Source organism: Manihot esculenta, chromosome 5, assembly GCF_001659605.2.
Source record: "Manihot esculenta cultivar AM560-2 chromosome 5, M.esculenta_v8, whole genome shotgun sequence".
Taxonomy (NCBI): domain Eukaryota; kingdom Viridiplantae; phylum Streptophyta; class Magnoliopsida; order Malpighiales; family Euphorbiaceae; genus Manihot; species Manihot esculenta.
The window spans coordinates 9,446,595-9,468,252 of NC_035165.2; the positions used below are offsets into that span (position 1 = coordinate 9,446,595).

The 21,658-nt window shown below is 31.9% G+C and overlaps 1 protein-coding gene across 1 annotated transcript; it reads right to left on the minus strand.

Moving 5' to 3' along the window:
• Positions 1 to 11,399: 11,399 nt before the first annotated feature.
• Positions 11,400 to 12,705, minus strand: LOC110614779 (zinc-finger homeodomain protein 11). The gene has a single exon (XM_021756441.2). It carries the CDS (start codon positions 12,528 to 12,530, stop codon positions 11,631 to 11,633), a length of 900 nt encoding a protein of 299 aa, XP_021612133.1. The 5' UTR covers positions 12,531 to 12,705; the 3' UTR covers positions 11,400 to 11,630.
• Positions 12,706 to 21,658: the final 8,953 nt, after the last annotated feature.

A 21,658-nucleotide genomic window follows, 5' to 3' on the forward strand; every position in this document is an offset into this window, starting at 1 on the left:
CTCTTTTAAGGTTAGTCTCTATGTATTTCATGTATGTATGCTATGTTGTTTGCTTTGTATGTACTAGTTGAGGAACATTCGGGGACGAATGTTCTTAAGGGGGGGAGAATGTAATACCCGGCTAGACTCCGGTATCGGAATTCCTACCGTCCGGTGGAATCTCGGATGCTGGAGACCTCTAGAAGGGTAGAATCATGTTTTATAAAAATGTTTTAATGTGTTTTATGATTTTAAGTATGAAATTAAATGAGTTTTTGCATGAAATAGTCCTTGGAGGAAAACCCAGGTTCGGCCGCCGAAAGTCAAGTTCGGCCGCCAAAAGTCAAGTTCGGCCGCCGAACATGCATGCGTTTTGGAGGCACGTTAGGCCCCCGAAAGCATGAGTTAGGGAAGTCCAGTTTCGGCCCCGAAAGTCAAGTTTGGCCGCCGAACATTGCATGCATGCGGAGGCACTTTCGGCCCCCGAACGTGGCCTGGCCAGCCACCTATAAAAGGGGTACTTAGCCGAAATGGGCGAGTTTTCTCCCATTTTCGGCCACAGCAAGCTTCCGACCTTCCCTTTGCAACTCTTGTGTTCTTCCTCCAAATCTCTTCCATTTTTCTTGAGTTTTAAACTCACATTGCAAGTTTTGAGCATTTAAACCAAGTTTTGGAGCTTTGGGAACTCAGGAGCTCATTTTCGTGGATCTCCAAGTTTAGGTCGTCTCCCTTTCGATCTTCAAGAGGTAAGAGTCGATCTTAAGCTCCTTATGTGTTTTAAATAAGTTTTATGCAAGATCTATGGGTAGAAAGACATGTTAGGTTATATGTTGAGTTATGGGTTAATATTGATGTTTTGAGCAATGTGAGTTGATTGTGTGTGTTTGAAGTGTTGTAGTTGGGGTATATGATAGTTTGAGACCCCTAGGTGTGATGTATGACAAGTATGCATGTTTTAGAACAAGTTTATGCATGATTTGAGGTTTTGGGAGGCAAGGGGTTCATGTGAACCAAGTTTCTGCCCTTCTGGCAAAAACCAGGTTCGGCCGCCGAAGGGAGTTTCGGCCGCCGAACCCCCTTGTGGAGGCAGCATTCGGCTGCCGAAGCTTGCCCCCGAAAGAAGACTTTCGGATCTGTCTGGGAGGTTCGACCGCCGAAGGTGCCGCCGAACCTGCCTGACTTTCGGCTCTGGAGGGACTTTCGGCCGCCGAACCTGCCGCCGAAAGTGCCCTGTTCAGCCATTTCTTGCATGTTTTTATGTGATGTTTTCAGGATGTTTTAGGGGGTTTTTGGGGAGTATTTTAGAGTTATGTTCAAGTATGTTTGGTCCCTCATTTGAGTCCACCTGTGTAGGTTCGGACCCGAGGAACCGAGGACCCCAGCAGTGAGGTCAGCTGCTTCGGTGTTGGCAGAGTCAGCCAGAGGTGAGTGGAACTAAACTTAATCTTTTAAATTAAATGTTTTATCATGTTTCATGCATCATGATCATGCAATAGGGTGATTGCATTAGTTTCACGAATATGCCGCATTGCATCATGTGTTGTTGATGTGGGTGAATGTTGGATGACCCAATTAGTCCATGACAGGAAGACCAGGACCCCATTCTACGGCCTGGCACGGAAATGAAAGACCAGGACCCCATTCTACGGCCTGGCACGATTGTGGACTCGAAGACCAGGAGCCCAGAGGAGGCCCTGGAATAATGGTAAGTAATGTATGTATGACAGGAAGACCAGGACCCCATGCTACGGCCTGGCACCATGTTAGCTTGGACTAATTGGTGACAAGTTCACCCAACCCTTATGTGAATTGTCTGTGTTATGATGCATTTCATTAAAGCATAGTGTTAAAATGTTTTATAGTTCAGCTCACTGGGCTTTTAGCTCACCCCTCTCCCTTTACCCCCAGGCTTACAGGTACGGTATAGTGCGGGAGTCCGGATAAAGTAAAGAAGTCATGCTTATGTAATAGCTAGTTATGGACATGATCAAATTGTAATGTAAATGTACAGTATAGTTATGTAATAAGGTTTATGGATGTTAGTGTGTGCTTGACCATAGATTGTGTTATCCCTTTTACACATGATCTTAGAGATTTTTACGATGTTTATGTAAACCAACTCAACGTATGTTATGTCACCCCTTGGGGGCACTGATGAGATCCCACAGAGGGATCAATGTTATGTTAATGTTTATGCACAGGTTGAGTTTGGTTGATGTTCATATAAAGAAAAGTTTTAAATTTTTATGTATGTTGTGGATCATGTATGGGATTATACAGGTTTACAGGTTATATGTCAGGCTTGCTATGGGTCCCGGCGGCCTTAAGCCGATCTGGATCCTAGCGCCGGTAGCGGTCCGATTTTCGGGTCGTTACAAGGGAGGTTATAAAGTATTCAAGAACCAGTATCACGACTGAAGAGGTGAAGACTGCAGCAAGATCCAAAGAACTAGAACTCAATGCTCATAAGGGTACAAAAACTAGGGTGAAGATCTAATAGTAAGGGGAAGATCTGAGTATAATGACAACAAGATCAGGGGCAAGAACAAATCGAGGGCAAGATTGAAGTCCAAGAGCAAAGCAAAATGTTAGTATTGTAGCAAGAAAGATCACTTTAAAAAGGACTGCTACTCGAGGAAAAACAATCAGAAGGGTTCTCAGAATGAAAAGGGTAAAGCAACAATTGTAAACAACAATATGCAAGATTATGAAGTTTTGACTGCATAAACTTTAGAGGTACTGTCCATCACTGAATCAAAGATTAAAGAACAGTGGATATTGGATACAGGCTGCACATTCCACATGACTCTAAGAAAAGAATGGTTTGCCACATTTGAAGAAAAAGATGGAGGCAGAGTCAAGATGAAAAACAACACAACCTGTGACATCAAAGGAGTTAGAACAGTGAGGATCAGGATTCATGATGGCTCTACTGTGATGTTAACTCAAGTGAGGTACATTCCTGAACTCAAGAAAAACCTTATTTCTTGGCTCTATTGTGATGTTAACTCAAGTGGGGTACATTCCTGAACTCAAGAGAAACCTTATTTCTCTTGGTGCACTGTAATTGTAGGACTGCTGGTACAAGACTGAGAATGGCATAATGAAGATTGTTAAAGGTTGTAGGGTTATAATGAAAGGAGAGTTGATAGAAGGTCTATATGTTTTATAAAGCAAAATGGTTTCTGGTGAAATAAATCCATCCGAGACTACTCATGATCAAACCTATCTCTGTCACAATAGGCTTGGACATATGAGTCAAAAGGGAATGGAGACTTTGGTCAAAAAGGGATTGCTTCAAGGTACCAAACTATCATCTCTAAGTTTCTGTGAAACTGTGTCCTTAGTAAATCTCATAGATTGTCTTTTGAAACTGGTAAGCATATAACAAAAGGAAATTTTTTACTACATTCACTAAGATTTATGGGGATCACCAAATATTCCTTTCTCTCTGTCAAAGTGTCAATATTTCATCTCTTTTATTAATGATTACTCGAGGAAGGTTTGGATTCTTTTTCTGAAATCAAAGGATGAAGCCTTTGAGAAATTTATGGAATGGAAATGCTTAGTGGAGAATCAAATAGGAAATAAGATCAAGACATTGAGGACAGACAATGGTCTTGAATTTTGTAATCAAAAGTTTGATCCATTTTGCAAGAAGTAGGAAATTTGGAGGCACAAAACATGTGCTTATACACTACAATAAAATAGTGTTACAGAAAGGATAAATAGGAAAATAATGGAAAAGGTCATAAGCTTGCTTAGTGAGTTGGGTTTGTCAAAAATTTCTTGGCTGAAACTGCATCTACATGTGTGTACCTGATCAATATGTCCCCATTTACTGCTATAGAGTTAAATATTCCAGAACAGATGTGGTCAGGGGCTGAGCCTTCTTATTCACACTTGAAAAAGTTTGGTTGTGTGGCTTACATTCATACAGATCAGGATAAATTGTTGCCAAGAGCAAGAAAGGGGATATTCATTGGATATCCTCAAGAAATCAAAGGTTACAGGATCTAGTTGCTGGAAGAGAATAAGTGTGTCATTAGTAGAGATATTAGATTCAATGAAGAATAAGTGTTCAAGGATCTGCAGGAAGAGAAAGAGGAAGAGGATACAAGGCAGATCTCAGGAAAGGAAAATGTTACTCCAGGTTCCTACTTTGCAGAACAAGAATAGTGAAGAGACTAAAGATCAATGTGGAGTTCCTTAGAGAACAGTTGAGAATTCATCAGGATCTAAAGAGAAGGACATCTCTTCAGATGATGGATCCGAGAATGCTAAAGACGCAAAATTGGGACAAAGGCCAGAGAAAGTGATGGATTCCGAGCAAGAAGATCTTAGTAATTATATGCTTGCAAGGAATAGAGGTAGAAGAGAAATCAACCCCCCTTCAAGATATAATGAGGCTAAGACTGTGGCTTTTTTCTTCACATCTGCAGAAAAGATCGATATTGAAGAACCAATGTCAAATCAAGAAGTCATGGCCAAATTTGTAGGTGGGGCAACGTTTTAGAGTCTAGCGGACGAGCTGGTCTGCAGAGGTTAGACTGGCTAGGACGACCTGCCAAGCCAAGCGGAATGAGTTGCGGAGTAGGCGAGAGCTATTGGTGAAATAAGCGGTTGGAGAGACGAGCTGCCGAGAGGTGGAGCATTGTATGGATGCGAGGCTAAGGCAAAAGTACCCAGGAGCTTTGAGAGGCCAGGGAGTGCCAGGAGCTCGGAGGGGCCAAAGCTAAAAAGCTCGAAAAGGGGTTAGTGTGCTTGGGATGCTCGCAGGGCTGATGGAGCCCGAATGCTCACAAGGCTGGTGGAGCCCGAATACTCGTTAAGGAAGGCCAGTTGTCCAAAAGCTTAGAGTGCTCGGATGCTCGGAAGCTTGTAAGGCAGGAAGGAGTGCTCGGATGCTTGCAAGGTAAGAAGGAAAGCCTAAAGACTTGAAGACTTGCTAAGGCTTGAAAGCTCGAAATCCTGGAGGCACAAGACTGGTGAAGCACGGAAGCCCTGCCAAGTAGAAACAGAAAGGAGTACGGGGTGAAGCGCGCCCAGCATGAAGATCACTTCGCAACACAGAGCAGATCCATGTAGTGTTCTGTTTCTCCATAAAGATTCTAAATGGATTTTTTATTTTTCTGAAGACTACTTAAAGCGTCACTCATAGAGGTAGTAACCCAAGATATTTTTTGGGGTGATTGGAACAAGGCTTGATTTGGCTTATCCAGTTAGAATTATCAATAGGTTCATGAGCAAATTAGAAAGAGATCACTAAAATGCTATAAAATGGGTACTCAGGTACATTAGAGGAATTTAGAAGCTAAAACTCAAGTATGTTACGGAATCAAGTCTGAAAGTCAGAGGTTTGTGATTCTGATTATGCAATTGATTTGGATAAAATGAAGTCGGTGTCAGGGTATATATTCATTGTTAATGGAAATATTGTAAGATGGAAGTCCGGTCTGCAGCATGCCATAGCTCTTTTGACCCCAGATGCCGAGTATATGGCATTGATAGAAGTTATTAAAGAGGGAATCTGGTTAAAAGGGGAGGAACTCAGATTCAAACAAGAGACAAAGAGACAGTGGAGGTGTTTTGTGATTCTCAAGATATTGTCAGGATTTTAAAAATCCACACAGAAAAAAACCTAGCCAAGATTTTACTTGTTAACAAGTTCAAAAAGATGCTAAGTTTGTTGAAGCTGACTGAAGAATGATGAGGGTCAGGTCGAAGAAGGAACGAGGATTCATATGTGTTGAAGAAATTCAAGCAAGGTGGAAAATTGAAGGATCGATGCTCGAATTATTCAAAAAGTGATCGAAACTTCTGGATAAAAAAAGAGAATTGAGAGATTTTTCAGTCTTTTTCATGGGGGCTAAGGTTGTTGAGTCTGCTATTTAAAGAGCAGACGTTCTTCTATTTTGGGTGTCCGAAGGGTGAAAAGAGAATTCAAAGAAAAAAACACTAAGATTATTTTTCTGTCATTGTTGATTTATAATCGAGCTTATACTCGTGTGGATGTTTTATTTTTTGTATCTCATCGTGAATAAAGGATTTTTTATTTTGAGATGTAGAACGATTCTTAAAAATCAATTCAAACTCGTAAATCTTTCTTTTATTTTTTTTTATTTTTTTATTTTTATTTTATTTTATTTCTGTTAGGCTGCTCACTAAAAATTATATCTACATTAATTTTATTGGATATTTGAGTATTGAGAAATTAAAAGTGGTATCAAAGCTACAATAGGTTTAAGGGAAAAAAACAAAAGTGGACATTGTTGTTGTTTATATGAAGTTTTCAAGGTGATAATACATAAGAATTGGACTATTACATAAGGAGGACAAAGAGTTTTATCGTTTTAACCATTGATGTTGACGATGCCAATTTAATAAATTTTCCAAATCCCATAATCCGCACTCAGAAATTTCTCTCTATCACTCTCTTTTTGTCCTTACAGTAATTATGAGGAAAAAGCTACCTATGAAGTAAACTATTCGGTGAGAAGTTAGGCTTTCTCTCTCTAGCGGTTTTAGAGAAAGAAAGTTCTATTTTTGTTTTTTTATTGCACGTATTATTAAAAAAAAAAAGAGTTCAAGGTCCTGCTTTCTATCTCCCAGCTGTTTGAATAGACTAGAGTTTTATAGTTAGTTACCTTAAAAAATTATTTCAAAACTCCCACCAACAACTCTCTTCCCCCGATTGTGCTTTTATGATTTTTTCTTTCTTTTTCATTTTGCCTTCTGCTAGGTTTTTTTTTTTTTTTTTAGTGTATACGAAACTTCAAGAGTCCTTTCATCAATCCACAATATCTAATCGTTTTGGTTATATTTAGATGGACTTTTACCTTCCCTTTTGCATGTTGGCTCTGTGAAGTTGTTCTTGAAGAAAACTTCATGATGCTTCAAAAAGGCTGTTTTATCTACTTTGAAGTGCTTTCAGATGTTTTATCCATTGATCTGTTAAATTTCCTCCATTTCTAGCTGATAGCATGGAGTTTGGTGGTCTTCTTCCATGGCTCATCTTCTGCTCTACTTGTTCTCCTTTCTGGGTCGAATTGAGTCCATAATCTCTAAGTTTTTCTTGTGTTGGACTATTGACATTAGGCTTCTCTCAAGGCTTTTAAATATTTCTGAGTCAAGAATGTAACTCTTTCTAATAATAATATTTTTTATATGCTTGATTAAAAATCCCGTAAGCTTGTAAAAAAAATTATTTTGGCTGAATTTATATAAATTTATAATATAAAATTATAATAAAATCAAATTAAATTCAATCACATTACTAGAAAATAAGAAACAAACAGACACCACTGCCCTCTGGATACCATTCGTTCACCACCATCCATCACAGCAAAACGAACATTCCGACCATCACAGAATCAATGACTACACAAGCCAATCTATGGAGCCCAACAAAAAGGCTGATCAGCAAAAAAGAAACAGAAACAACAACATGCAAACACAAGCAATCTCATCGCACTTTGATCCATTCTGACAAGAAGAGACGTGCCAGAGCGTAGCCGGTATCTACCGGCTGATGGGAGTAAAATTACCGGACGCATTGATGTGGTCCCACGATGCCCACGTCAAGGTTCAACCGATCTTCCCGAAAGTCAAATCCAAACTCTCTGATACCATATATCCACAAAATTTTCCTCACTTTGCAGCGTCGGACCTGAACAAAACAAAGTAAAAAAAGAAGAAAAACAACTTCTACCCACGGTGAGAGAAGACCAAGGGTAGAGGTCCAGGAAAATAAAACAAGAAAAATAAGAATAGAAACAAACCCTCCCTGTCTGAAGACAGAAAAAAGGGACCAAAGACTCCGAATGAAAAAGCAAAGAAGCACCAAAGAAAAATCCAAACAACAACACTCAAACAGCAACCAGAGCTCCCGTCAAACCGCTACCCACACGCCACCCAAATGAGACAATTGCTAGACAAAATCATTTACGTCCCCATTGTCGCCGACTCACACACCCCTGCACGCACGCACGCTTTGCGCTCTCTCCCTTCCCCTTCTTGCGCTCTCGAGAAGCTTCAAAGAGAATGTTTCTAAATTAATTGTGTGCCTTTAGAAACAAAAGGCAAAATCAAGAACGTAGGATTTATTTTTATATATTTAGAATATGAATAAAATAAAAAATAAATAAATAAACAGGCATTAATGAGAATGACCTTTTAAATGCTAAAAAGAAAACCATTTCAAAAAAAAAAAAAAAAAGCTAAAAAGAAAAAGATTGGAGCTGAAGAAAGCCCAACCAAACCAATGAAAACAATGTCCAATTACAGATGATGGGCCCAACCTATATTCCAAAAAAACAAAAAAAAGGCTCTCTTCCAACCCAAGGAGCTCCAAAAATTTCTCCATTCAATCAACATAACGAGTAATTATCAGCCAACCAATTATCTTACGTCAGTATTAAATATGGAACTCTAAGCTAATAATTAATCAAGTCTGATGTTTGGGCGCAGGAGTTGGGAGTCCACGGCGGTGATGATTGCTGATTGTAACTATATAAGAATTACCTGCATTTGAGTTCTTGTGCTTGCATACCAGATATGGTCCCTGCAACTACCATTCTCCACGCCCTAAAATTTTATACTTTCAAATGTTTTATAATATTCTACAAACTAATTAATATTTTGATATTCTATAAGCTAACCTGCTCAGATTTGTGCATTTTTTAAAGCCATTGTGCAAATAGGGAGTAGTAAGTGATTGCGGCTGAAATGGACTGGACGCTTACTTTGCGGTGAACAAGAGTAATCAGTTCTCAGTAGGAAGTGATGTCCCTTTGAAAGCAATAGTATAGTTACAGATTGGCTACAGTAACTCCAAGTCATAGAATTGACAAGTCCTGCAAAAGCCTTAAATTCAAAATTTCTCACCCCAATCCAACAGGATCATGGGCGTCACATGGCCAAGAATCCTGGTATTCTGCCAGGATTCAGCTTAAACACTGTAAAAGATCCACATTCCAGCTGTTTACAATATTGGCAAATGGCAAGAATATGAGCCTTAACATCAGCTTGAAATAGACCTCCATATGGACCGGTTTGAAATACGGTCTGAATTGAATTAGTAAAATTCATGTTAAAACTATTGATAAGAATTCAAACTCAAAGAAATCAGAATCGTACGCATGACGCATCCACACTGTTTTTTTGAAAAAGAAAATGTTTAGAAAGGCCACGTGGTGGAAGGGAAGAGCAATGAGAATTCATGATATCCTGGATTTTGATTTAATATAAATAGATTTGGATCCAATGCATGTGGCTGATTTGTGAGACATGTAATAATAAACAGAGAGAAGTTGATTAAGGTGGCTGTCCTGATTTATATAATGAGTGAGGAGAAGGAAACAAAACTTGCCGCTTTCATCAACCGCCCAAATATGGAAAGGTGGCAATTCTCCTTCAGGCCAACTCCCTACATTACCTAACATGTACTCAGCACAAAAATAGAAAAAGCCTGCTTGCCTTGAAGGCTGAGATAAACCAGATTAAAATACCCAAAAAAAAGGACACGTCATAAACCTTGGGAAGCAGCATTAGCATTTCTGATTAATAAAATTCCTCTAAATTAATATAATTTCAAAATAAAATTACCATAAAACCGTTACATATATGTATATATAGTAATTTTATTATTTAACTATAATAAAGTATAATCAATAATTAAAATTTTCAGTTATGCATAAAATTAAATTATAGACCCAAAACTGCCCTTTTATTAAAATGCGGTATCAGAAATATTAATAGGTAAAAAAATAATATTCTTTAAATAGTAAATTATAAAGAATATTCCCTTATTTAGAAGCATTTAATATTAGGATGAATCGTTTTAATTCGAATTGAAATAATAATTGAATAAATTAATTTTAGAAATTTAATTCAGTTTTATTTATAATGTTATTTAATTTGTATTTTTTAAAAATATTAATTTTAATTTAAATTGATTTTAATTAAAAAAAATTTAATTGAATTAAATTAAATCCAACCATAGAAAATATAATAATATGTTATTTTATTGAAAACATTAATACACAACCTATTGCATCATCGATTTTCATTGGTTTTAAATTTGAAAACTGAAATCCCTTTTCTCACACATGCTACACGCATACGCAATGCAAAATGCAATTAGATCACAATTTTCATGCCATCATAAGTCAGCATGTCGCTCATCAACCTCTCACGAAGTAACCATCTCCGGTCTCCTCTCCCCCTTTCGCACAAATCACGTCCTCGTTGGTTACTCTCCAAAAAAAATCGAGTAGTTTGTTTCATTGCCCTTTTGTCGCTCCTTCTTTGCTAGTTGAGCTCCTTATTATCCAACGTGCTTTGTACCATCGTGTACTCTTTCATTATTGACTAGATCTGAGTTAGAAAGTTCTCACTCTTTGATTTTAATTATAGAGTCACCTAAAATTAAATTTATATGCCGATGATTTCGAATTAAAAATATAATAAAAAATTATTATAAAATTTAAAAATTGAACTAATTAATCAAATAAATCAAACAGAATCAATCAGTCGATTCAAGTGGATTCAAATCAATTCAATTTTTCACTTATTCAATTCAATTTAAAAAAAATATCTATAATTTTATTTTTAATTATTTCAATTTGATTAATTTCAAATTGAATTTACATAATACTCTTCTATATAACATATGTTATTAAAATATAAAACTCTTTAAATTATAATTTATTAAATAGATTAACATATTTGTGACTTTAAAATATTTTTTTTTATAATTTTATGAATGGTACCTAAATTTATGAATAATATCTAATTTTTAATTTAATTAATACAAAAGTCATTTTAACTTTTGACGTCGCTTCTCTTTCATATGGCAATGAATCTTATATATCCTTTATTTATTTCCTCCAATACAAAGTCATAAAAAAAAAATACTCTCTCAAACATATTTTCTCTTTACTTACTATGACTTTTGCTCATTATATTTCTCATTCGCTATATTTTCTCTCCATTACATTCAAATAGGTTAACCAAGATTCCCATAGTAATTCAAAGACATCCGAAAAAATGAACAAATGTGGGATTTGCTCAGGGCAAGTTGTGTCGAGTGTGCATCTTCTGTAAACAGTAGAGGGTTTTTTTTTTTTTTTTTTTTTTTTGGCAAAATGGAAAACGGCATTATTTCAGATAATATGTCTTAACAAATTGCACCCAAAAAGTGATGATAAGCCTCGGATCTGGACAAATCAGGATGGGATAGGCTGTTTTGTTTTTATTCGGCTTTCAGTTTTTCTTCTCTTTTACCCCCCATTGGGAAGCTGCCCTGCTACTTCAATATCAAGCAATTAATGACAACTCTCACCTAATCATACTTATAATCACAAACATAACTTCTTGCTGATACTATGGCTGAAATTAATCTAAAGCACAATTTGAAATAGCTATGTAAGAGAAGTAATTCTCCCTTAAATTTCATCCTAGCTTCTGTAATGATTCTACATCGTCAATATTTAGAGATGAACAGTCACCAAATTAATCAAGAAACCAACAAAACCAACAACAAAGTAAAACAAGAGAACCAGAAAGGGGGAAGAAAAAGACAGACAAGAATCCCCACTTACTGTTTCTTTTCTTTCTTTGTCTGAAGCAATGACTCTCTTAACTCTAGATCAAGATGAATGAGAAGACCCATCAGGAGAATCACCATGAACTTGAACTTTATTCTCAATCTGATGCCTGGTGAAGCTATCATATGTGCTGCCATTGATATTGTTGGAGTTGCAGTTGAAGATGTCAAAGCCAACTCTATCTTCATTGCCATTAGCAATATTCTTTTCCTTTCTGTGCTTGTTATTGTGCATCCAAACTTTAAAAACATTTCTCTTCACTCCAACTTCACTGCAAAACTCCTCCACCATTTTCTCTTCATTTCCTCTCAGCATCTTCCACCCCAACTTTTCAGCAAAAGCATACATCTTCTCTTTCTGTTCATCTGTAAACTTGGTTCTTGCTCTCTTTCTCCCATGTGGGTTCATCACTGTTGAATTAAGACTTGGATTCTGGTGCTGATTCTCATCAAACGGCTCAGAAAGTCCTGTGCTCAAGGCCAGAAGCATATGGGGTGCAGATGGATAGACGGATTGCTGAGGGGTTGGTGATTCCGGTGAGTTTGGGGTAGGGCTAGGGCTCAGGCCAGAGCTAGTTTGTCCAGGACTTGGGCTTGACGTCCATTGAAGTGCAGCCGTTGGTGGCAGCGGCTGGTGAGTACGCGAATCACGGCGGTGGAAGTTGCGGTGGCAGCCACAAGCAGCACATTTAAGGGAAGTAGGATCAGAAGGAGTAGCAGTAGGACTAGGCATGAACTCGCCACAGCCATCAAGGGCAAGGCCACCAAGAGTAGCAGCATGGTTTTTGAGGCATTCTTTGTAGGACACCACCATTTGGAGGGGAGATGGCTGGGGATTCAAAGAGCCATCAGAGAGAGATAAGGCCCTGGAGAGGTGGGTCTGCAGCGGAGTTTTGATATCAGTATCTGACTCAGAAGATTTAGAGTACTGGGTTAAGTCCATAGCTTTTAATCATAGAGGATTGTGGGGTTAAGCCTGGGAGCAAAAACTTCCACCCAATGGGTGAATTGGAAGGAAATAAAAAAAAAAAAAAAAAAAAGAGACTGAAACAAAGACTCTGATAGGGATATGATGAATTGATGATGGTGATGATACCCAAAATTAAAAGCTTAAGAGAATGGGATTAAGGGATATAAATACAAATAAGAGAGCTGGGATTAAAGGCTCGTTGGGTGGCGTGGCCGATAAAATTTGGTGGTGTCGTCTCGGGTACGAATATATTCGGTGAAAATCAGGGATGGATCTTGGTGCGACATGGAAATCGGGGATGGATCCAGTTGTGGCGACATGGGCCATTTGAACATTTTTAAATTATATAAGAGTATTTATATAATTTTATATATAATAGAAAAAATTATTATTAAATTTTTATATATTTAAAAATTTATCAATCAGTTTTTATTTTAAAATTATTTAATTAAAATATTTTATAATTTATAAAATAAATTTTTTTAAATAAATTTTTATTTATCTTTAATATTATTTAATTTATTTAATTTTAATTATTTATTTTATTTTATTCCTCATATTCTTTTTTTTTTTAATTTAAAAAATTTATTTTTTATTTTTAAAATTTTATTTCAATACGTAAATATTTTTTTTATTAAGAAATAATTATCTCACTTAATTAATTTTTAATTTATTTATATAATTAAAATTATTTATTAAATTATTTAAATACTGAAAAATAAATTTTAAATTTTTATAAATAAAAATGTTTATAAATAATATTTTATTAATAAATAAGTTTTACAGACTATTTAAATTTAAAAAATAATTTAATTTTAAAAATATAAATTTAATAGGTAATAGATTAAATAATTTAAATATAAAAATATTTAAATATAAATTAAGTATTATTTTTATAGATAATATGTTAAATTATTTAAATTGTGGAAAAGTGAAATGAAAAATATTGTTTTTATAATTAATGGATTAGATAATTTAATTTTTTTTAAAATACATTTTATAATAATATTATATTAAATTATTATATTATTCTAATATTATTATTTTTTGTAAATTTATATGTTATAATTATAATAGAAAAAAAATTTTGTAATAAATATTATTAAAAATTAATTTTATAATATAATGAGAAATGAGTTATTGATTGATTATTTAAAAAATATTATTATAAATAAAAAAAATAAATTTATTATTAATATACTTTAATTAATAAAAATAGATAAATTATAATTTAATTATAATATTTTATATATTTTTTAAATATATATTTATTTTCCATATTTTATTTTTACCGATCATTCATTAAAATTTAATTCTTTAAACAAAATTTTTACCTGAACAAAATTTTTAAATCCGTCGCTGATGGAAATCACTGTAGAAATTGGGACAGCGCCCTCCGACACAGTTCAGAAAGGCACGCGTGGCTAATTTGTAATTATATAATTAAACGGCGAAGCAAAATAGATAATTATACGAAAAAAAATTTATTTTTTAATTAATATATTTTTAAAATCGTCTCATTTATTATTCTATTTCTTTGAAAATGGTCTCCACGACAGGCCATGTTATTATAGGGTAGCATCTACCTACGATTTGTCTCCACTATCCTCTCATTGCAATTCTGAACTTGCCATGCCTATAATATTTCTGAAGATCCTCAACTTCTGTGGTGGTGATTATAGGTTGTCCGGTTCTAGCTTCTTTTAGCAGGGAATTAAAAATATAAAAATTTAAATTTTTTTAGGCGAGTGGTGAGTATTAGGCCGTTGTCTAATTTTAATTTATATTTAAAAAATATTTTTTATTAAATAAAATTATTAATCGAAATAAAACACACTCTTTTAAATTTTAAAAATATTGTGTGCTCGAAGATATGAAGGCTTGAAATCTAATTAACATCTCTAAAGCACGAGCAAAAATGAACGATCTTTTAGCGTGACTCCAAATCCAAGTTATTCTTTTTTTTGTTTTTTCTCTATCCCATTAACACGTGTTTTCTAAACAAAGCATTCAATTGCGGCTGCACGTGGTCTACTTTTACACTCAATCAACCAAATATTTAACATTATTATTTTGGCCTAGATATGAGCAGCATACAAATCTATAACATTGTCTTTTTTTTTACTTTAATTTCGAGTGAGAATAAAAAAAAAAACTGAATTTATTTTCTTCATGGAAGGAAAAACGTACATTATAAGATATATTTAACATTTTAATAAATAAATTTATATTATATAATAATAAATATAAATAAAATAAAATTTTTTTTACTGAAATTCGTTTTTATCCCACTTTTTGATAAAGTTTGTGCGAAGTGGAAATGGGAGATTGATCTTTGGGTCTCCTTTTATTCGGCAATCTTCATTGTAAACATGGGAGTAATTATGTTGGTTCAATCACATGTGCCATTGTTTATATAAAAATTTAGAAAACTAATTTTTCTTTTTATTTTTTACTAAAATTTAAAAAATAATTTTAATTTATAACAAAACTTCTACTTTTAAGTGGAAAATAAAAAAACTCAGTCTTGTTTAAATGCAAGTAAATTTGCATCGGTAATATATATATATAATTGTTTATAAAATTTTAAAAGTAAAATAAATTTTTAAATATATGTTTTGTAATGATTAATTATGTTTTTTTTTTAAATAATAAAAAAATTTCATTAATTCAAAGAGAACACAGAAATAATATGAGAAGGAGAGATATCAATCCAAACTCCTTGACCTGATTCAGAATGAACCGATATTACTAGAATATGAGCGACATCATTCGCAGATCTATAAATAAAAACACACTTTGCTTCCTGATAACTAGATATAAGTAGTTTATAATTTTGAACCAAAAGGCCAAAAGACGATAAATCATCTAACAAAACACAATTAACTGACATCACAAGTATCTGAGCATCCAATTCGAAAATAACTCGATTCAATTTTTTGAATTAGAAAATACACACATTTCCTTGTTTTCTTTTTCTTATTATCCGTATTTCTTTATTTTTATTGAAATCATTTTTTTAAATGAAAAATTTGGATAAATAAACAAGTATATATAAATTGGCAAAAATTAAACCTTTGTAAAATAATTGTGATATGCCAAACATATATTAAAAAAATTGGTGATTTACAGTCAAGTCGTTGAGATACGACAAAATTATAGACTATTTTTTATTTTAAATTTAAATAACAATTAGACTTTATGGTTTGTTTAAAAAAATATTTTTTATATTTAAAACATTTAAAAAATTTAATTAATAAAAAATATTTTTTGATTAAAAATATAATTTTCACTTTTAAAAAAATCATTTTTCACATTTTAAAATTTTTATATATAAATTTATTAATAAATTTTAATTTTTTAAATTAAATTAAACAATAAAAAATAAATTATATTATAAAAAATATTTTTTAAATATAAATTATTTTTTATAATTAAATAGAGTTAGATTTCGTTTATTTGACGAAAAATATTTTATAGAAAAATATTTTCTATATTTTCTTATATTTATATTATTTAAAAAATTTAATTAATAAAAAATATTTCTTTAATTAAATAAAAAAATTATTTTAAAAAAGTGATTTCATCTTTTAAAAAAATTTATTTTTCACTCTTAACATAGTTATTAAAATTTTTATATATAAATATTAATAAATTTTATTTTTTAAATTAAAATTAAAATTAAATAATAAAAAATAAATTATTTCACAACATAATCTACCCTAATTTATCGGTTAACTAAATGTGGCCAGAATTTAATAATATGAGGATTCGCATTTCTTCTCATGATATGGATAAATTTTTTTATTTGAAATATTTTTTTTTTCAACTTAAAACATATTCATCTGCATAAAAATAAAATTATATATAATTTTATAAAAATTTATCTCAAATAATTTATGTCAAAGGGATAGTGAAAATCTCCACAAATGATGTTTTATGCCCACCTAGTGATCTCCTCTAATCTCGCAAACAGTTTGCTGTCGGCTGTGACATTTTATGATATTTATTTATTAACTATATAAGGTCAAATTAGATTTCACTGATGGTGAATTTCGTCTACAAGAGAAAATTAAGTAAGAAAATTAGTTTTATTTTTATCATTTTTATTAATATTTTAAAGCATACACTTTTTTTTTTCTTTCTGCAGATATTATTTATTATAGTTAATTTTATATTTATTTAATCTAATCTATTTGAGCCTACCGATGCTTTTGAAAGCACTCAACACAACAAGTATTAGCAGTTATAGGGAATAGAATTTACTCGAAAACTCAAGTTTGTAAATAAAAACTTTTGTCATAAGAGGCAAGTCGAGCTACAATGGTTAAATTTATTTTATCTACTATTTCTACTCACTCATATTATTACCTTTTAGTATTCCAAATAGTTTTCAACAAAACTCTATAGCTAATTATTAATTTTTTGGTGGGGTGGGATGAGAAAATTAGGAAAATGCATTGAGTCAGCAGGCAGAAATCCTGTTAATCAACGTTTTGGGGTGGTTTAGTATTTAAAGATTTTAAAAATTTCAATCTTGCATGTTTATATTAGGAAACCCAAATATTACTCCAACCCAAACACGCAATGGAAAAATAAAAAATCTATAATTTCTTCACAGGATTTGAGTACTTTATTTATTTCGAAAGGAAGAATAAGAGGCTAACATGTTAAACTCGACGATAAGATACTATTACAGACTAATGGTGCTACTTTTGAAACGAACACCCTTAATGGTATCCACACGAACGTCTTTTATCTTTTTAGAGTGCCAACTCTCTCAAGATGGATAAACTATGTGCTCCCAATCTGTTAGTCAAAATGATTTCTCCAAAAACGTTACTCCCACAATTCGCAGAATGAGTTTTTATACGTTTTAAGTTTTTTTGTTTTAACACACTTCTTTTCTAAAAGAGTTGTGTTCATAACCAACTATCACAATTTCGCAAATACTCAAATATCTTGCATGATAGTTTATTTTCATAAGGAAAACTGAAAAATCTTTTATCTGTAATAGTTACAAATAGACCGTAAATCTTTTTAAATGTTACAGATATACCGTAAATCTTTTTAAATATTATTATCTTATAATAATAATTAATATTAACAATAATAATATCTTTATTATTATTAATTATACTAATTGGTTTTTAACCTATTAATATAACATAACACGTCAACAACGTTCTTTTGTGTGTAACTCAATAGGCTCATATTAATTGGTAATAGGTCCAGTCCCATAAGACCCATAAATCATAAGCGGCCTCTAGCAATATATTATGACTACTCAACTAATATGAGGATCGATAGTTCGATAAAATCTAATAAATAGAATATGTATTAATCCATTTGTCACACGATATCTAGTTTGAACATAAGTCATGTTCAATGTCAAACTTATAATGTTCAAACTTATGATTTCTCGATCTCTAATTAGACTGATAAAATCAAATGATATTGATCACACTATCAATTCATTTGAGCACGACCATGCATTTCTCAGTCTCACTTATCGAGGGGCCCAAAAGATATATCTCTCAAAGAGATGAACAAATTCTATCTTGATTGTTCAATATCCTCTACATAATTTCTATTATGCTCAATCATAACCTTTATGATTGTCCGATTAAAGATAATGTTTGGTTTTGTCAAAACATAACAATTTTTATGTTGGAAACTATGACAATCTCAAGTCAAAGGATTAAGATATAACTATTTTGAAATTCACTTTTGACAATAACCCATGTAGTGATATCGGATCCATCCAATACTTTGTTCTCTAACAAGTATTTATGATTATTGAATTATATCAATATATACATAATCATCTCATGATTATCAATCAATAACCATACTAGTTATATTTTATTATTATCAACATAATAATAAGTAATCAAGGATGTTAATTATTATTATGTAACATGCAAACAGATAATAATGATAATAAAACCTCTTTTATTAATAACCAAAATGACATAAAAAAAAGTTCAAGATAACGGCCTAGGGCAAATACACTAACAGTTTAGCAAAACAATATTAGAGGCTTCTACCTAATCTGTCTTGCTTATGGGTAAGGATTTTGAAAGGGTTATATTTTCTAAGGTCTTCTTTCTGGCAGGCTAGCCAAAGGCATACAGTTCGTGGATTTGGCAAAGTCTGTTGGCGGATAGAAGAGTCCTTCAAATGAATACTAGAATGAATATAGGAGATAATTAGAGTACTTTTATTTGGTAGGATTCATTGGTTTCCGAGTTAGATAACTTCATATTACCTAGTCTTGCATCTCAACTGATGGGCAAATTTAATTGATCATAAGGTATTGGACTCAAATCATCAGGGAGTGAAGCAGCTATTCACTCATCAATAGGTTATAACTATATATTATTTTTATCTCAATAGCTATGCCTGATTCTCTTATTTGACATAATGCATGTAATGATCAATATAGTATACAATCCGATTATAAGCAATTCGTGTGTAATTCATATACTCAAGAGCTGATATCTGCATCTTTCTATTTCTTTAATATAAACCCAAGTACATAAAAGTATATACAGTCTCTTCAGATCTCTACAAAATTATAGATTTTCTTTTAGCGAGTTCTTCACGATGCATTACCTGTCTCTATTATTTTAGTTCAATGATATGTTTTATAAGATTTCAAATACTCAGATGGAATATTATTAATTAAAATAAAGAAATTCACTCTTGTAATATACTACATTATTAAATATACACACTCTGTATAAAAAATAATAAATATAATTCATCAATATTTTAATAAAGTATTAAAATAATAAAAATTTAAGTCAGGGTCTTTAGAAACGATAATCTATTATTAAATTAAATTTATAGTAAATGGAAAATATGAATAAATAAATTCTATTTTTTAATATGATATATTTTATAAAAAAGAATTTATATATATATTTTAAAAAAAATTAAATTTAATAAAAAATAAATTAATTTTTAAAAATTTTTTAATTTATAATAAAGATTAAGTAGAAAATTTTCTGCTATGAATATATATAAATAATATAGCACCAGTTAGGCGGTGTTATCAAGTTTGAAAAGACCGCTACTTTGTCAATGATTTAATGTTGGAAGACTGAGTTTATAAAGTTTGGCATGCCGTGGGTGCTAAGTTAAGAAATCAATAACACGGTTTGATCATATCAGGCTCATCAATCTTAAATTATTCTATCCTGTTCAAAATTTTTTCACCAATTATTACCCAATATAATTACTTTGACTCGTAGAAATATAACTTATAAAGTAAGTTATATATATATATATATATTTACCTCAGTTTAAAATTTAGAATTTTGTAAAAATTTATAAAATTTTTATTTAAAATATAAAAATTTAAAAGTAGAATTCAATTCAATTAAATTTTTTTTATAAAATTTTTATTTAGAGTATAAAAATTTAAATATTTTTAATTTAAAGATAAAATTAAAAATTCATTTGAATTTTTTAAAAAAAAAAAATTTAGAGAATCATTCATAACAAAACGATGAGTTAAGAATATTTTTATATTCATCTCTCAATTTCATATTATTATCAAAATATTTTTCAATTTTAATTTTATTTCAATAAAATTTTCTTTACATGCAATAGTAAATTTTTGGATTAATACAATGAAATTATATTCTTTTTTTCCTGTTATTTTTTTTTGTAGTTTTAGAAATAAAAACATAAAAAATATATGATTAAACAATGAAATAAATAAGAGTCAAAAGGGTGGTTAATTTTGTTTAAACAAAAGTAGCTAGATGAACAGGAGCAAGGGCAGACAGGCCTAAAATGGTTAGGAAAACTGATTTCAGTGATTAATGAGAAAGTGAGAAAAATCAAAAGCAGCATGTGAGTAGAGAAGATGTGATGGTATTTTGTCCTTTTATGCTTTAAATTTGAGGTTTAATCTTCTTCAATCATGGTTTATTAGAATCCAAAGAGAGAAATCCTATAGGAGCATTCTCTTCTTAATCTTTGATTAGATCAAAGCTTAGAGCATGCTTATGGGTTATAATTAAAGGCCAAAGATATGGCATTCCCTTTTTAAACACCAAATCCCTAAAAGGCCACATGACTTTTAACTTTGTTTGTTTGGTGAGGTGAGAGGTTATTTTTATAGTTAAATATATTAAATTTTAATTTTTAATTTAAATGTTTTCTTGAATTATTATGATCTTAAACAACAAACTAAATATCAATTATAATTATAAATTATCCCATTAAATTAGATGATTATTTGATAATCGCTGAATCACTTACACTCCAATCGTAGTCAAACTCTTATATAAAAATTAGAGTCAAAACTTATCAGAATTCATTATGTAAAATGATCCATTAGCGTGTAATTTTATTGTCAATTAAGCAGACCGGATTGATCGGAGCCCAAGACTCATGAGAAAGAGACCCAGCTCCTCTAACATAATAGAAGAGTTGGGAAACAGGCCCATCTATGCCACGATCCTATTAACACGAGCGCGAAAAGAAAAATGGCCGCCGCCTGATAATAATAAAAAAATATATACGATTCTATATAACAAAAATAGGTGGCACTATAATAAGATAGCGATTATGCATTATAAGATAAAAAAAAAATAAAAAAAATATAGACCATTTAAATTAAATTTTTTCATACACATAAAATTTTATTTCTTTCTGAATATCATATCAGCATCATTGAATGAGATTTATATAACAACCACATGCATTGTTTAATTATTAATAGTATTTCATAAGAGTTGAATATAGACTTAAAAAGAATTTTAGTTTTGCTTGTCAACTGCAATTAGCCATGGTCAATAGGAAAAGAAAAAAAAGCATGGGTTTTAGTGCAATAATAGAGGTTTGATTAGAGAAGAAATGTTGTGTATGTAGGTGTGGTTAGGGACTGAAATGGCCCAAATGCAATGCTTGAAATTGGCTTTAGATCTTTCCCTTTCTGCAGCAACTGGCAAGCCTCATGCCTAGACAACAAGTGGGAACCCTAATGCTCTTAATGATGAGGACCCACAAGACATGGAACAACCACCACAATTAAAGAAGATAACAAATATTTATCCTTTTAAAAATTAATAATAGGGGTGGAT

Excerpts from the sequence above, each read along its gene's own strand:
- LOC110614779 (XM_021756441.2), bottom strand. The coding sequence starts at position 12,530 with ATGGACTTAACCCAGTACTCTAAATCTTCTGAGTCAGATACTGATATC.